Source organism: Serinus canaria, chromosome 21 (assembly GCF_022539315.1).
Source record: "Serinus canaria isolate serCan28SL12 chromosome 21, serCan2020, whole genome shotgun sequence".
Classification (NCBI taxonomy): Eukaryota; Metazoa; Chordata; class Aves; order Passeriformes; family Fringillidae; genus Serinus; species Serinus canaria.
In genome coordinates, this window is record NC_066334.1 from 1931261 (window position 1) to 1947332 (window position 16072).

Consider the following 16072-nt stretch of genomic DNA (forward strand, 5'->3'; position numbering starts at 1 on the left):
CTCCCTGACAGAAGGATGGAGCCAAGAGAACAAGTGAGAGGAAAAGAGGAATGGCATCAAGTTGTGGCAAGGGAGGTTTATGTTAGGTATACAGAGAATTCCTTCATGGTGGGTGGTCAGGCACCGGGACAGCGGTGGAATCGCCACCTTGGGGGTGTTTAAGCAGGGGTGATGTGGTGGCTAGCGAAGAACACGGCGGCGGCGCTGGCACCGGGACCTTCGAGCCTCACAGCTGCGCTCGGCCTCCCTCGGTCCCTCATGGCCCTTCACGGCTCCCCTGTGTCATTCATGGCTCCCGTCGGTCCCTCAGGGCTCCCCTCGGCCCTTCATGGCTCCCCTCTGTCCCTCACGCCCCCCTCATGGCTCCTCTGGGCCACTCAGCACCGCCCCCAATGTCATGGCGGCGCCTCTGCGGCGGGAAGGTGACCGGGCCCCGCCGCGCATGCGCAGTGACGCAGCCGCCGCTGGGCGGGCCAGGGCGACGTCGCTTCCGCCCGGCGCCAAGATGGCGGCGCCCTTTGTCTGGTCGGTGTCACGGTGAGGGCTGCGGCCCGTGGGTGAGGCCCCGCAGGGCCCGGCATGGCAGGTGCGGCACGGGAGGCCCGGGAGAGCACTGGAGGGGCTGGGGAGAGGGCTGAGTAGGACACGGGCGCTGGGAGGGGAAGAGGCTGCGGCCTGGCTCGCTGCCTGTGGGGTAACGGAGCCGCTTTGGGGGTCACCCCGGTGCGCGGCCCCCGGTTCTTTGAGGGCAGGCTGCGGGGGGGTGCGCTCCTGCTGGCGGGCCCTGGGAAGCGGGGCGCTTCTGCCGGCCGTCGTGGGGGGGAACGGGGGGTTGTCGTGGTAGGAACGAGGGGCTGCCGGATATGGTCAGAGCTCGTTGGCTGCTGCGAGGGGAGCGGGGGGCTCGTGGGTGTCATGAGGGGAATGGGGGTTGGTGGCTGTCCTGAGGAGCAGCGGGCACTGTCGTGAGGGGAATGGGGCTTCTGTATGTCGTGAGAGGAACCGGGGGCACGTGGTTGTCGTGAGGACACCGAGGGGCTCCTAGTCGCCCCTCCTGCCCGGGGTGTCCCTGTCCGCTGTGTCGCCCCCCCAGCCGTGAGGTGATTCGGAGCCAGGCCGTGGTCGAAGCCGTGTGTCCCCCGGGCTTGGGGCATCACCGTCCCCTCGGGCCACCCAAAGATCCTCGCGATGTTGGGGAATGGTGGTCACAGCCCCGAGCCTGCGCCAGACACATCCCCGCACCTCAGGGACGGGGAAACCACAAGGAAAACGGGATTTTCCTCCGTTCTGGCGAGGTGACAGCCCCTCCTGGCTGTCCGTGCCCTCTGCGGGCCGGCATGGGTGACACATTGCCTGCCCCAGCCGTGTTTCCTTAGTTTTGTTTCTGCATCAGAGGTGTCTCCCGAGATTCCAGCCTCAGCCAGCATTCCAAAGGGTGTTTTTCCCCAAGGAGACAAGGGTTGGTCATCCCTGCATGCTGCAGACACAGGAGGGGTTTCAGGGCAGATCTCAGGCTCAGGTGCTGTTTTGGTGTCCAGGCCAGCACCAGCAACATCCATAAGCCTGAAATCCAAATACCAAGGCATCCTCAGGATGTCTGTTCCCTGTAGGGGGTCCAGGATGTCCCTCTCCTTGTGTCTTTCTCATTTTTTTCCTTTTCACCACATTTTTTCCTCTTTGTGATCATTTCCCCTCTCACAGCTCGCCTTCCACTTCTGACCACAAGCTCTGCAGCCCTTCCCTGTTCCATGATCTGTATTATTATTATTGTGATATGGAGGTGCTCTGCTCAGATCAGCTCCAGACTTTACTTTTTTCATGGAAACCGTTGCAGGATCCGTTCCTGGAAATGAGGACAGAGCCCTGTGGGCAGAGGCAGCGAGGGCTGGGGCCGCCTTGTTCCCCGAGCTGACGCACGAGGCGGGAGATGACGGTGGGTAGGAAATAAACCCCCTCTTCCCTTTCATCTTCCCAGCATGGATGGCTGGGTGGTGACAGCCTGGAAAGGCAGTGTTTAACTCACTGGGTATTTTTCCAAGTCAGGGAGGTTTGGGGGTTTTTAATAGGTAGATGTTCATGTGGCAGGGAAGGGGAGAGGTAATGTTGCTAATTAGCAAGAGTGCTTAGCAGAGCTCGCGTGGGAAGCTCCCTGGGACTGCAGCTGCTGTATTTATCTGTGTGGAGGGCGTGGGTGGTCTCATAATGAACTTCTGCATGATTAATTGGATAATGAGAGACTCAACAACCTCGTGGGGGAAGGTCAGGGGGGGAATTGTCTCCCCTGAGGGGAAATCAGAGGATGCCCAGTCCTGCATGAGGAATTTTTCACCTTCACCCAAGACTGGGGGTTTAAAATTAAGTTTTTCCACCCATTTTTCCCAGGATGGCTGCGTAGAGACTGACCTGAACATCTGGAAAAGGGAAATCTCTGGAGGAGAGACTCAACCCTCTGGCCCTCGATCCTCTGGGTATCTCTGCTCCCCACAGCACAGGGGTGAGCTCGGGCACCACTCCTGGGGGTTGGGTCCAGGTGTTTGGGATTGTTAAACCTCAGAGTCAGGGGTTTTAGTGGGTAAAGGTGACACTGGCTGCTGGTGTGGGTATAGAGAGCACATGACATTACAGGGGAAACTACAGAAAATTGGAAGGGTTTTTGGGGAGGAGTTGAGTTTCCTGGGTTTTTACATCCTTCTCAAAGCTGGGGAGCAAAGCTGAGACAAGTCCAATCCTGGAACATTAAAAATCATCGTTCAGATGCAAAGTGCCTCCCACAAATTCCCCAAAATACCCTTTTAGTGCACGGAGCTGTCAGCATTCCTCAGGTCCTGCTGCACAGAGAGCTCTGCGAGCACTGAACACAGCCTTGTTTACCCTACAGGGAAAATGCTTCCCCTTTTCTCCAGAGCTTTACAAACCACACTGGGCCATGCTGTGCAGTATCTTGACCCAAGTGCTGTTTTTTTCTGGCTGTCAGCGATGTATTTTGGGACAGGCTGGGCAAGTTTGGAGGGCTGGGGGAAAGCCAGGGCAGGGAGTTCAGTGCAATGATGAAATGGAGTGGAACTTCCTCTCTCTGTGTGTGATCCAATGCTGTCAGAGAGGTCCTGGCCTCTCCTCCGCACTGGAAGGGAATGCCTGTGGAAGCTGAGTGAATCCCTGGGAGGAAGATCCTTCCCTGAGTGTTGCTGGCACCCGCAGCTGACAGGAGGAGGCTCCCTCTGACCACTGATCGCTGGAAGGAACAGGAGCTGGAAGTGCTTGGTGTTGTGGATCCAAACCTCTCCCTTCTTCCTGACTGGAAACTCTTGATTTAAGAGGTGATGAAGTGGAAAAACAACTTCCATGGGCTGGAAACTTTCAGAGGCACCGAGCATGGAATCCAGGAGTGTTTCCCCAGCCGTAACCTTCCTGCTCCAGCGTCCAGAGCTTTGGGGACTTCCTGCATGAACAATAACTGGATAGTCTTTGTTTCCTTTCTCCCCCCTCCTTGCCAATCCCTTGAAACAATCTCTTCAGCACCGGAATCATTGTTGGAAGGCAAAGCCAAGTGAAAGCCCCTCATTCACCCTACGGATGCAGCTTGGGAGAAAATCCACAGTGTGGCACTTTGCTGACAAGGACCTGCTGGGAAATTGGTGTTTTGCCATGTTTCCAGCAATTTACAGCATTCCTTAGGCAGAGCTGTGCTCCGGGCGTGGAGAACTCCCTGCAAACACATAATGAAATATAAAAATTCCTCAGTATCGTGACATGAGCAGCTGGGAGGTTTGGATGAACACTCCCGTGCTGTGGCCTTGGCAGGAGCTGTGACACAGAGGAGGGACGATGGCACTTGTGTCTGCAGGGGTGACAAGGATCCTGCTCTCTGCTTGGACCAGCTGAGGAGCAATAGCTGTGTTCTGAATATTGTCATGGTTGCTAAAACCATCGTGGCTGCTCCATCAACTCCTTCTAGCCCTGTGTTGGAGTCGTGGCTGTTCTAGGAGAGGGTTTGGGGTTGGATGTAGCCAGGAGAGGAGCTGAAATTCACCTTTTTGGGCCATTTTTTAACTGCGAGGGCAGTCATGTCGTGTTTTGTGATCTCTCTTCCTCCACGACCCCTTCAGTGGTTTCACCACAAACCTCACCCCCACCCTGTGGTGTTTTTTCCCTCCCACAGCCATGGATTTCCCACAACACAGCCAGCAGGTGCTGGAGCAGCTGAACCAGCAGCGGCAGCTGGGGCTGCTCTGCGACTGCACCTTTGTGGTGGACGGCATTGACTTCAAGGCCCACAAGGCCGTGCTGGCTGCCTGCAGCGACTACTTCCGCATGCTCTTCGTGGACCAGAAGGACGTGGTGCACCTGGACATCAGCAACGCTGCAGGTAGGCTTGGGGTTTTTGTCCAGGATCCCTCCCAGTTCTTTAAACACAATTCTGTGCTCAGGCTTCGGGGGAGGCTCTTCAGCTCGAGAGCATTTCGAAATGAAGGAGTGAGGGGATGAGTGCTCATTTCTTGTTGTGTGACCTCTCCTGCAGGCCTGGGCCAGGTTCTGGAGTTCATGTACACGGCTAAGCTGAGCCTGAGCCCTGACAATGTGGAGGATGTGCTGGCCGTGGCAGGTTTCCTGCAGATGCAGGAGATCGTCAGTGCTTGCAATGCACTCAAATCTCTCTCTGTGCCCCCAGAAAATCCCCAGCAGCCCCCCGAGATCGGTACGTACCCTCCTGGCTTCCCTTCACCCGAAGTAAAGATTTACCTGCTTGTGCTTCATGCAGTCCAAAATTTATCCACTTATGATCCTTGGCCACCTTGCAAACCCAGTTCCCAGGTGCATCTGATGCACCTGGATGGGGTTTGATCCTCTTGGGCAGTACCAGCAGTTGAAAAATTGCTCCTGTGAATTTTGTGGGATTTGGGAATCCTGCTGACAGCACCAGCTGGATGGCTTCTCCTGTTCCCTCACAGAAGCCGACAAGGTGCCGGCTGATGACAAGACATCGGTGGTGGCAGAAGCTCTGACAAATCCTGACAAAGCCAAAGCAGCTGCTCCTGACCGTGAGGGGAAGGAGGAGAAGCCGGAGGCCGCGGCACAGCCTGAGGTGCCTGCAGAGCAGCCGGCTGGCCAGGAAGGTGAGCCAGCGAGGGGTGACAGCCTGGGTGCTGCTGTCACCCCCAGCACACCCTGTCCTGACACTGCGGCGCTCACAGGGACAGGCGCTGCCATCCAGGAGGATCCCAAGGCCGACGTTCCCGGGCTCCCGCAGCCGTCGGAGAGCGCGGTGGGCAGGGGCAGCCTCACAGCCACGGACACCTCCGGGACAGTTGGTGAGCAGGGCTGGGACAAAGCTGGGCAGGGCTTGAGCCCTCGTTATCTGTGGAATTAATTGTGTGAGTTTTGTGAGGCATGGATTCTCTGGGAGCAGTTGTTTTGGAGCATAGTGAGGAGATTTGGAAAATTCTCCTCTGCCTGCACAGGCTTTGGGAATTTAGGGTTAATCACCTGCAAATTCAAAGTGATTCCAGGCAAAGGTGGTGATGGATGAGCTTTCACTTCCCTTCCAACTCAGATGTTTCTGTGATTTTTCTGGGGACAGAGGATGCCTAATCCCAGTTTTCTTAGGTTAGGAAATACAGGTAGATTTGTACCTCTACTGCCACTCCCAAATTTGAGCGCCCCCAATTTCTACCACCCTGCAGAGATGAAGCTGGAAGGGAAGGAGGAAGAGGGGGAGATGATAGTGGAGGAGGAAGATGAGGGTAAAATCCCCAAGGAGGAGCCTCCCCAGCTGGAGAATGGGGAAAACGCTGAGGATAACGAGTCGGGAAGCACAGATTCCGGGCAGGAGAACTCGGGGGAGCCGCGCCTGCTCCGCTCCAGCACCTACAGCGACCGCACTGAGTCCAAGGCCTACGGCTCTGTCACACACAAGTGCGAGGTGAGGCCGGCTGGGCTCCTGGGCAGAGCTCCGCGTGCCACCGGGTGCCTCGGGGACAGCGGAGTGACAGTGCCTGTCCCTCCATCCCTAGGACTGCGGGAAGGAGTTCACCCACACCGGGAACTTCAAGCGGCACATCCGTATCCACACCGGAGAGAAGCCCTTCTCGTGCAGGGAGTGCAACAAGGCCTTCTCTGACCCGGCCGCCTGCAAGGCCCACGAGAAGACACACAGGTGCGGGTGGAACCAGGGAAAGACACCTGAAAAAAGGGAGGTTTGCTGGGAATGGTCGAATCCTTTGGAAATCCACTGGTGTGTTGGGGTATCCCGGGGGAGATTTGTCTTTCTGCCTCTGTCAAAGTCACAGAATAGTCCTGACTTGGAAGGGATCCACAGGGATCGAGTCCAGCTCCTGGCCCTGCACGGACACCATCAGAATCCCATTCTGTGTGTGAGAGCATTGTCCAAATTTGTGTTGTTTCATCGACTTCCATCCCTGGAAGTGTTCAGGGTTGGATGGGGATTGGAACAAGCTGGTTTAGTGGCAGGTGGGGTCTGGTGGAACAAGATGAGCTTGGAGGTCCCTCCCACCCCAAGTATTCCGCAATTCCTGGGTCTGGCTGGGGGCTGGCACTCAGACTGGGGCAGTGAGACCCTGGTGCTGGGTGTGACATTCCCCTCTCATCCCAGCCCGCTGAAGCCGTACGGCTGCGAGGAGTGCGGGAAGAGCTACCGGCTCATCAGCCTGCTGAACCTGCACAAGAAGCGGCACACGGGCGAGGCCCGCTACCGCTGCGAGGACTGTGGCAAGCTCTTCACCACCTCGGGCAACCTGAAACGGCACCAGCTGGTGCACAGTGGGGAGAAGCCCTACCAGTGCGACTACTGTGGGCGCTCCTTCTCCGACCCCACCTCCAAGATGCGCCACCTGGAGACGCACGACACCGACAAGGAGCACAAGTGTCCCCACTGCGACAAGAAGTTCAACCAGGTGCGCTGGGGAGCAGGGAAGCTGGGCCAGCGTGGTCCTGGAAAGGAGATTCATCCATGAGATGTAGTTTGGGGGTCCCAGAGTGGTCCTGGGATGGTGGTGTATCCATGAGCTGTATTTGGGGGTCCCGGAGCAGTCCTGAAAGGGTGGATTATCCATGGAATGCAGCTTGTGGGTCTTGAAGCTTGGAAAGAGTGGTTTATCCATGGGGTGAAACTTGGAGGTCCTAGAGGCCACTCCAAAAGGGATCCACAGGGATTCAGGTTGCTCCAAAGGAAGATGAGGTGGTTTGGGGCTCTCTCCAACCTGTTCTCCATCCCCAGGTGGGGAATTTGAAGGCTCACCTGAAGATTCACATCGCAGATGGGCCCCTGAAGTGCCGGGAGTGCGGAAAGCAGTTCACCACGTCAGGTAACATGGGGGAGGGGACTGAGGAGCTGAGTAACAGGACTTGGATGGTCTGGGGGGAGCAGGGAGTATTCCAGGGCTGGATCAGAGCCAGAGGAAGGATTTCATCCCGGCTTTATGGTGCCATGGTTGTGCTGCATAAATTCCTGGGTTTCCCCATGGAGCCGCACCCTGGAAAGGAGATCTTCGTCCAAATGTTAGAGATGTGAATGTCTCCTCCCATCTTCTCTCAGCCTGCTGCAGAGCCAGAGGGTTGGAATGATCCCGGTGGAGTATTTTGATCCCCTCAGACACCGGGTGCTTGTCCTGGCTGTCTCCACTTCCACATTACTACCTGATCCCAGGCAGGGTGCAGCCAACTTCCCTTGATCCCTGCTCCCTGAACAGCACCAGGCTTTCCCAAGGGAGCTTCTGGGGCTCTGGGAAGGAGGAAAAGGGGAGGAGGATTTGGTGTCCTTCAGCCTGCCCTGCTTCCAGGTAACCTGAAGCGGCACCTGCGGATCCACAGCGGGGAGAAGCCGTACGTGTGCGTGCACTGCCAGCGCCAGTTTGCTGACCCCGGCGCGCTGCAGCGCCACGTCCGCATCCACACCGGTACGGATACGCTCCTGCCCCCTGGGGTTCTCCTTCCCCTCATGCTCCCCACCCACCTTCTCCTGTGCTTCCCCAGGAGAGAAGCCGTGTCAGTGCCTGATCTGCGGGAAAGCCTTCACCCAGGCGAGCTCCCTCATCGCCCACGTGCGCCAGCACACCGGGGAGAAGCCCTACGTGTGTGAGCGCTGTGGGAAGAGGTGAGGATTCCCCTTGGGAATACTGGGAGGGGCACTTCGGTGGTGGTGGAATATCAGGGAGCACCTCCACTTGCTGTTCTCAGCCAGGTGCCATTCTCTGGAGGGGAGGGTGGAGGTGCCAGGGTGATACCAGGGATTGTGGTGACCGTGGTCTCATTCCCAAAGGTTCGTCCAGTCGAGCCAGCTGGCCAACCACATCCGTCACCACGACAACATCCGGCCCCACAAATGCACCGTCTGCAACAAAGCCTTCGTCAACGTGGGCGACCTGTCCAAGCACATCATCATCCACACAGGTGGGTACCTCCCAGAGCTCTGCACCGCCCCCAGGCATCACCCCCTCACCCACCCCCATTCCCTGTCCTCTCCCAGGGGAGAAGCCGTTCCTGTGTGACAAGTGCGGGCGTGGCTTCAACCGCGTGGACAACCTGCGCTCCCACGTGAAGACCGTGCACCAGGGCAAGGCTGGCATCAAAATCCTGGAGCCTGAGGAGGGTGACGAGGTCAACATCGTCACAGTGGCGTCTGATGACATGGTGACATTGGCCACCGAGGCGCTGGCTGCCACCGCTGTCACGCAGCTCACAGGTGAGCTGGGGGCCCATGGCGTTCCCAAAGGGAGTTCATCCATGGGGGACAGCTTGGGAGCCATCCAGAAGGGAAGGTTATGGGTGGGGTACAGCTGAGAGGTCCTGGCCTTGTCCTGAAATGGAACCTTATCCATAGGGAGCAGCTGGCTGGTCCTGGAGTTGTCCCCAGAGGGAGATTCATTTATGGGGGTTCAGCTTAGGGGACTCAGGAGGCATCCCAAAAGGGAAATTTACCCATGGGAATGCAATTTGGGGGTCTTGGAGGTGTCCTGAAAAAGAGGTTTATCCAGGGGGTGCAGTTTAGAGGTCCCAGATGCCATCCAAAAAGATTTTATCCCTGGAGAGGAGCTTGGGTGTTCCATGAGCCACCCCAAAAGGAAAACTTTTCTGTGGGGAGCAGTCGGAGGGGCCTGGAACTGTCACAAAGATGAGGTTAATTTATGGAGGTGCAACTTAGAGGTCCCAGGAGCCATCCCAAAAGGGAAATTGTCCATGGGCTAGAGCTTGGGCATCCCAGGACTGTCCTAAAAGGGGGTTGCCTCTCCAGGGAGGAGCTTGGGGTTCCAAGAGACACCCCAAAAATGAGATTTTTCTGTGAGGGACAGCCTAGGGCATCCCTGGCACCCTTCCAAAGGGGAAGCTTAACCCTAGGGAGCAGCTTGGGTGCCTTGGGGCAGTCCTGAAAGGGAGTTTTATCCACGAGGTGCAGTTCGAGGGGCCCAGGAGTCACCCCAAAAGGGGGATTCATTTGTAGGGGGAAATTTGGGGCTTTTCTATGGGATGCAGCTTGGAGGTCCTGGAGCCCCCAAAGGCGCTGGAGATTTATCCAAGGGCGCAGCACCCGAGTCTGGGCAGCCTTGCATCCCACTGGAGCCACTCCCAACCTCAGCACTGGGCAGGATCCATGGTCGGGGGGAATTCCTGCCCAGCCGGGTCCCCCTAATGTCCCTGTCCCCCCCTAATGTCCCTGTCCCCCCCTTTTCCTGCAGTGGTGCCCGTGGCAGCCGCCGTGACGGCGGACGAGACTGAAGCACTTAAAGCTGAGATCACCAAAGCAGTGAAGCAAGTGCAAGAGGCAGGTGAGACCGGGAATACTGGGAATACGGGGCTGCCTCCTCCCATCTCACCACCGCAGCACCACGCCCGTTTTGGTGTGTGTTTCTCTCTCCCTGGCAGACCCCAACACGCAGATCCTTTACGCCTGCGATTCCTGCGGGGAGAAGTTCCTGGACGCCAGCAGCCTGGCGCAGCACGTGCGCATCCACACGGCCCAGGCGCTCGTCATGTTCCAGGCGGAGCCCGACTTCTACCAGCCCTACGGCGCCGCGGGCTGGCCGGCAGAGCAGGTCATCCCTGCCGGGGAGCTCCTCTTCCGCCCCCGCGACGGCCCCGAGCCGCCCCCGGCCGCTGCCCCAGCCCCCTCGGCCGAGGGGCCGGCCCCGGCCCCCGAGTGACCCCGCCCCCGCCCAGCCTTTATTTAAGAGACAGCTCGGAAATGGTGTAAAAAGTGTATTTCTGGAAGGAAAGACATGGAATAAAGTGCAGTATTTTGTAAGGGTTGGTGCTTGGGGAGGGGGCTGCTGCTTCCCCTCCAGGGGCTGTTTTGGGGTTTCTGCAGAACTGGAGGCCAGTTGGGGGGGGCTGAAATACTCCAGTCACTGCTGAGACTGTGATGTGGATAGAGAGCAGGGATAGATGAGATGATAAAGGATAAAAATGGTGGGTTAAGGTTTTCAACCCCACCCAGAACAGCAGATGGGGATTTTTGGGGTAAAGCTCCGAACGACCCTCGCATGCTGAGCCCCACTGAGGGAGGGTGTGGAAGCAGGGGAGATGCCCCTGCTTGGGGGCAAAAAGAAGAAAAAAGGTGCTGCTGGATGGAGGTGGGGGGTGGGAGCCTGTCCTGCCCCACCCGGGGTCTGGGGCTCAGCTGGGCACACTCCCAAGGGACCCCCAGGCCCTGGAGCTGTACATGCGGTTGCCCCTGTCCGTGTGTCCAGCTGGACACTCCCCTCACCTGCTCTGTCCCCTCAGAGTCCCCAGCCCCCCAGGGCGTGGAGGGAAGGAGGACACGCACAGACACAACAACAGGGGCGTGTCCAGCTGGGACAGACAGACACAGAGATGGCTGCAGGGCCAGCTGGACACGTGGAAAGCTCTGTGGATGGCTGGACAGTGGCAGAGACACATGGATGCCCTCGGGCTGGACACAGTTTGATGTCCAGTTGGACACCTGGACACATGTCTGTCCATCCATGTGCTCACCTGTGTCCATGTGTCCATCTGTCCTCATCCCTGCTCCCCAGCCTGGGGGGGTCGGAGGATTCAGGACAGGCTGGGCTGTGCAGCCGGACACAGGGAGAGGGCTGTTGGTGTTGGACCTTCACTGGAAATGGCTGGACAGACGGACGGATGGAGACAGGGATGGTTTGACAGGCAGACACAGACAGGGACATGTCCAGCTGGACACACGGACACTCCTGTGGATGGACACATGTCTAGCTACATTCACACCCAGACAGAGGGACCATTGCATGTGCAGTCAGACAGACAATTGTACATCCAGCTGGACACATGGACATTGTACAGGCAGACACCTGCCTAGCCAGACACCTTCCTCCTCCACCCATGGGCATAAATGCCCCAGAAATGCACTTTTCACCAAAAAGGCTCCTCCCCAAAATCTGTGATTTCACACCCCTGCCCTGCCCCCCTCTCGCCCCCCTCACCCCTGCCCTGCCCCCAACAGCCCCATGTCCGTCTGTCCGGGCCCATCCCTGTGTCCATCTCCAGCCCAGGCTCTGAGGATGGGGGAAGGGTCTGGCCTGATCCCAACTCCAAATCCATGGACACTGGGAATGGGATGGGGGCGGGGCGGGGGTGGGGAGGGGGTGTGAGGGGGGCAGGGCAGGGGTGTGAAATTGCTGCTTTTTGGAGAAGGGCCTTGGGGGCAAAAACTGCATTTTTGGGGCATTTATGCTCATGGATGGAGGAAGATGTCTGACTGGGCAGGTGTCTGTCTGGACATAAAATGTCCAGGGGTCCAGCTGGACAATGTACAACTGTCCATCTGGTTTAATATGTCCACCCATCCAGCTAGATGCACAATGTCCGTGTGTCCGAATGGATGTACAATGTCCATGTGTCCGGCTGGACGTACAGTGTCCAGATGGACGGACAGCCGGACACACGCATGGCTGGACATGGAACTGGACAGACCAACAGGAGCACGTTCAGCTGGGAATGGGGATGGTGGATGTGTCAGATGGACAGAGGAACAGGGGAGTGTCCAGCTGGACAGATGGACACTGTACATCCAGCTAGACGAAAGGACATTGTATGTGCAGCTGGACATTGTACATGCAGTTGGACTGCATGCATCCATCTAGACATTTGGACATTGGACAACCAATTGGTCATTAGATGTCCAGATGGACACACGGACATTGTACGTCCATCTGGAGAGCAGGACAGACACCTGCTGAACCAGACACTTTCCCACCCATGGGCATAAATGCCCCAGAAATGCACTTTTCACCAAAAAGGCTCCTCCCCAAAATCTGTGATTTCACACCCCTGCCCTGCCCCCAACAGCCCCATGTCCGTCTGTCCGGGCCCATCCCTGTGTCCATCTCCAGCCCAGGCTCTGAGGATGGGGGAAGGGTCTGGCCTGATCCCAACTCCAAACCCATGGACACTGGGAATGGGGCTGTTGGAGGCAGGGCAGGGGTGTGAGGGGGGCGTGAGGGGGGCAGGGCAGGGGTGTGAAATCGCTGCTTTTTGGAGAAGGGCCTTGGGGTCAAAAAATGCATTTTTGGGGCATTTATGCTCACAGATGGAGGAGGAAGGTGTCCGGCTGGGCAGGTGTCTGTCCAGCTCCATGTCCATCCATCCCCACAGCCATGTGTGTGTCCATCTGTCCATCCAGCTGTCCATCTGGACACTGTACATGCAGCCAGACACATGGACATTGTGCATGCAGCCAGACAGTTGGACATTGTATGTCCAGCTGGACATTGTACATGCAGCAGGACAGTCAGACACCTGCCCAGCCGGACACCTTCCTCCTCCATCCATGAGCATAAATGCCCCAAAAATGCAGTTTTTGCCCCCAAGGCCCTTCTCCAAAAAGCAGCGATTTCACACCCCTGCCCTGCCCCCCTCACACCCCCTCCCCGCCCCTGCCCCACCCCCACCCCATTCCCAGTGTCCATGGATTTGGAGTTGGGATCAGGCCAGACCCTTCCCCCATCCTCAGAGCCTGGGCTGGAGATGGACACAGGGATGGGCCCGGACAGACGGACATGGGGCTGTTGGGGGCAGGGCAGGGGTGTGAGGGGGGCGAGAGGGGGGCGGGGCAGGGGTGTGAAAGCGCTGATTTTGGGGAGGAGCCTTTTTGGTGAAAAGTGCATTTCTGGGGCATTTATGCTCATGGATGGAGGAGGAAGGTGTCTGGCTAGGCAGGTGCACGTCCAGCTGTCCAGAAGGAAACACGTTTGTCCATTGTCCATTTGGATGTCCGTCCATCTATTAATCCGTTTGTCCGTTGGTCCAAGCCCGTGCGTCCATCTGGATGTCCAATGTCCGTGTGTCCAGCTGGACACTCCTCTCTTCTGTCCATCTGACAGATCCATGGGAAGGGTGAGTGAAGGGGATGGGCCTGGATGGACGGGCAGGTCCAGGCCCAGCAGGGTGGAGAGAGAGTGCATGGACACCTGGACACATGGACAGTTCACACCTGGCCGGACACACAGGCAGCGCCCTCCAGTCCCCCCAGCCCTTGCACAACACCCCAAAATTGACCCTTTTTACCTCAAAGGCACCACTCAGAAACCAGCAGGGTTGGACCCTTTCCCTCTGCCCCAGTAATCCTCATGTCCGTCTGTCCAAGCCCCATCCCTGTCCGGGCTCTGTCCACCGGTCCCACCTCTCTCCCCCCTCCCTGGGGGAAGGGGGGGGAGTCCAAGGTCCCACCCTGACCCCCCCAGTGGGACTTGGGGGTCGCTGTGGGGTGTCCCTGGCCTGGCTCCCCACACCCAGCTCCATCCTGAGGCACCAGCAGCCCCTTTTTATCCTGGTTTTCCCCCAAAACAGGCTCTGCTCTGCCCCCGCCCTCAGCGTGGGGCTGCAGGGGGAGGGTCTCCCCTGGTTTCAGAAGCCACCCCCCAAATTCTGTCCTAAACCTCCTTTTTTACCACATCTGCTTGATTTTAACCCATTTACACCAGCCTTGATTAGGCTTCCCACTTGCACCTGGCAGGCATTTGGGTGGAAAAGCAGTGAAGACCAGCAAGTCTGGCTCTTACATTTCCAAGCATGATGAATATCAGTAACCCAGGGATAATTCTGGGCGAGGAGTTGGTGCGTGGTGAGATTAAAAGTGGGGGCAAACCCCGCGATTTCAGTTTTCACAAGTATTTATGAGACAGGAGGGAAAATCAAGAGGAGTTGGGTTTGGTGTGATGAAATGACCTTTTTTCCAGGTTGCTTTTGGGGGAGAGGTGGGTGACCCCTCCCTGGCAGCCCCAAACTCCCCTTCCCCACTCCCCCTCCCCACGCCGAGGGACGAGATCGGGGCGCCGATGTGTTTTGTATTTTTTAATAAAGTTCGTAATCCAATGGACACACAAAACAAAACTGCGCTGAGAAAAAAAAAATAAACCAAAAAAAACCAAGTTCCATAAATTAATTAAGTGTTAGGGGAGGTGAGGGGGGCCGGGGCAGAGTCTTTGTACAAGTGTATAACACTTCCACAGCTGATGAGACGAGGGGATGTTTAAATGAAGCGCACTTACAAATGAGTGACAATACAAAGTCTGAGTATGAAAATAAGATTTTTTTTCTCTGAAAACACATTTTTGGCACAGATTAAAAAAAAATGTATGTTGTGGGGATTTGATTTTTTTTTAAAGTCAGTATTATATATATTTATATATATTATATATATATTTATATATACACACACCCACTGAGTTCTGCATATCCCACCAGGAAGGAAAAAAGCTCTCCCTTTTGTTTTGTTGTTTGTTTTGTATTCTCTTGTTTTTCAGTGTAAACTGTACATCCCAGATGAAGAGAAGACGGCTGCAGCAGGGGCAGGTGGAGGAAGAGGAAGGTTCACATCCGGAAAAAATACCACCCCCCCCCCCAAAAAAAAAAACAACCCCAAAAGGAAAAAAAAAACGAACAAAAAACCCAGCGAAACAACCAATAAAATAAAAAATGACTGTGAAATGCTCCTTGACCCACAAATCTCAGCAGAGTCCCTGCGGAACGTCCACGGCGCGGTCAATGTGTGTCAAGACATCCAGAACGTCACAGCGTCTCCAACTGTGCAAAGTCCGAGTCACTAATTTAGTGCAAAGGCAGTTCAGGTTCTTTTTTATTTTTTTCCTTTTTTTTTTTTTTTGTTAAAAAAAATAAGCCATCCTTTTCTCTTTTTTTTTCTTTTTTTTTTTCTTTTTTGTGTGTTTTTTTCCCCAAAAAGGAGGCGTGGGAACCCAAGCCCAGTCCACCTGCTGAGTGCATCAGTTGTCCATAAGCTAAAGCAACATGTAAACATCCAAGGTTTGATCGAGGCCGGTCGGGCAGGAGGCTGGTTTCTGGCAGCATATTTCTTGTTTCATAACCTTCTCTCCTTCTCTTGAATTAGTTTTATTTTAAAATTAATTTTTGTGTGGTTTTTTTGTGGGCTTTTTTTTTTGTAGTTGTTGTTGTAGCTGTTTGTTTTTTGCTGCAGGGCCTTGGAAAAATTAAAAAAATTAAAATTAAAATAATAAAAAGTCAGTAACTGGTAAACAGCTCATACCGACGCGATGACAATCATCAGGTGAGGAGAGATGTTGGAGATGCTGGCGAGGAGGTCGGGGGCCAGGCGGGACAGGTGGCTTTCCGAGAACTCGCAGGGTGGGAAGATCTGCAGAACGTAGGCAGGCTGCAGGGAGGGAAAAACCACAGATCAGAGACAACCCACACCCACAGAGGTTTAAAAATGGGACATTTTGGTGATGTTCTGGGTGCTTAAAGGATCTAAAGCATGTATACTAAAGAAGCCATGGGTTTTGTTTCCAAGGTGGGGAGTTTTCCACACCACAGGGAAAGGCAGAAAAATTCCCACTAATCATAATTTCAGTGGTTGCTCCGAGTGCTGGGCTCATTCTGGGCTCCTTATACCCAGAATTAAATTACACACACAGGTTAAACTGCAATCAGTGCAGCAACACACCTGGAATGAACCCTCCACGGCACCAAATGCATTCTGCAAGAAAACACCAGCTGTCCTGGAAAAATCAGGATATGGGGAACAAACCAGGACTCTACTTCAGAGATAAGAGAGCTGAGAAATGCATTTGGGAAATGCTTTTCAGCCCAA

General features: G+C 55.8%; 2 protein-coding genes across 8 annotated transcripts in view; one reads left to right on the forward strand and one right to left on the reverse strand.

Moving 5' to 3' along the window:
- The first annotated feature begins 448 nt into the window (after positions 1–448).
- Positions 449–10255, forward strand: ZBTB17 (zinc finger and BTB domain containing 17). Of its 2 annotated transcripts, XM_050982336.1 has the most exons (17): positions 449–586; positions 1835–1933; positions 2383–2494; positions 4160–4366; positions 4520–4696; positions 4950–5114; positions 5193–5309; positions 5682–5920; positions 6012–6154; positions 6611–6911; positions 7235–7322; positions 7797–7913; positions 7990–8110; positions 8276–8406; positions 8483–8698; positions 9690–9779; positions 9877–10255. In XM_050982336.1, the coding sequence occupies exons 2-17, from the start codon at positions 1928–1930 to the stop codon at positions 10152–10154; spliced, it is 2508 nt and encodes an 835-aa protein (XP_050838293.1). In that variant the 5' UTR covers positions 449–586; positions 1835–1927; the 3' UTR covers positions 10155–10255. The 2 variants fall into 2 exon arrangements, with proteins under 2 accessions (XP_050838293.1, XP_050838292.1); XM_050982335.1 differs by having other exon boundaries at positions 4950–5309.
- A 4028-nt stretch (positions 10256–14283) lies between these two features.
- SPEN (spen family transcriptional repressor) overlaps positions 14284–16072 on the reverse strand; it is a 66097-nt gene continuing 64308 nt past the window's right edge. For all 6 annotated transcript variants that reach the window (XM_030231470.2, XM_030231471.2, XM_009095746.4 and 3 more), the window contains one exon: positions 14284–15634. In XM_030231470.2, the coding sequence (XP_030087330.1) occupies positions 15503–15634 (132 nt within the window). In that variant the 3' untranslated portion in view covers positions 14284–15502. The remainder of the gene's footprint in view (positions 15635–16072) is intronic.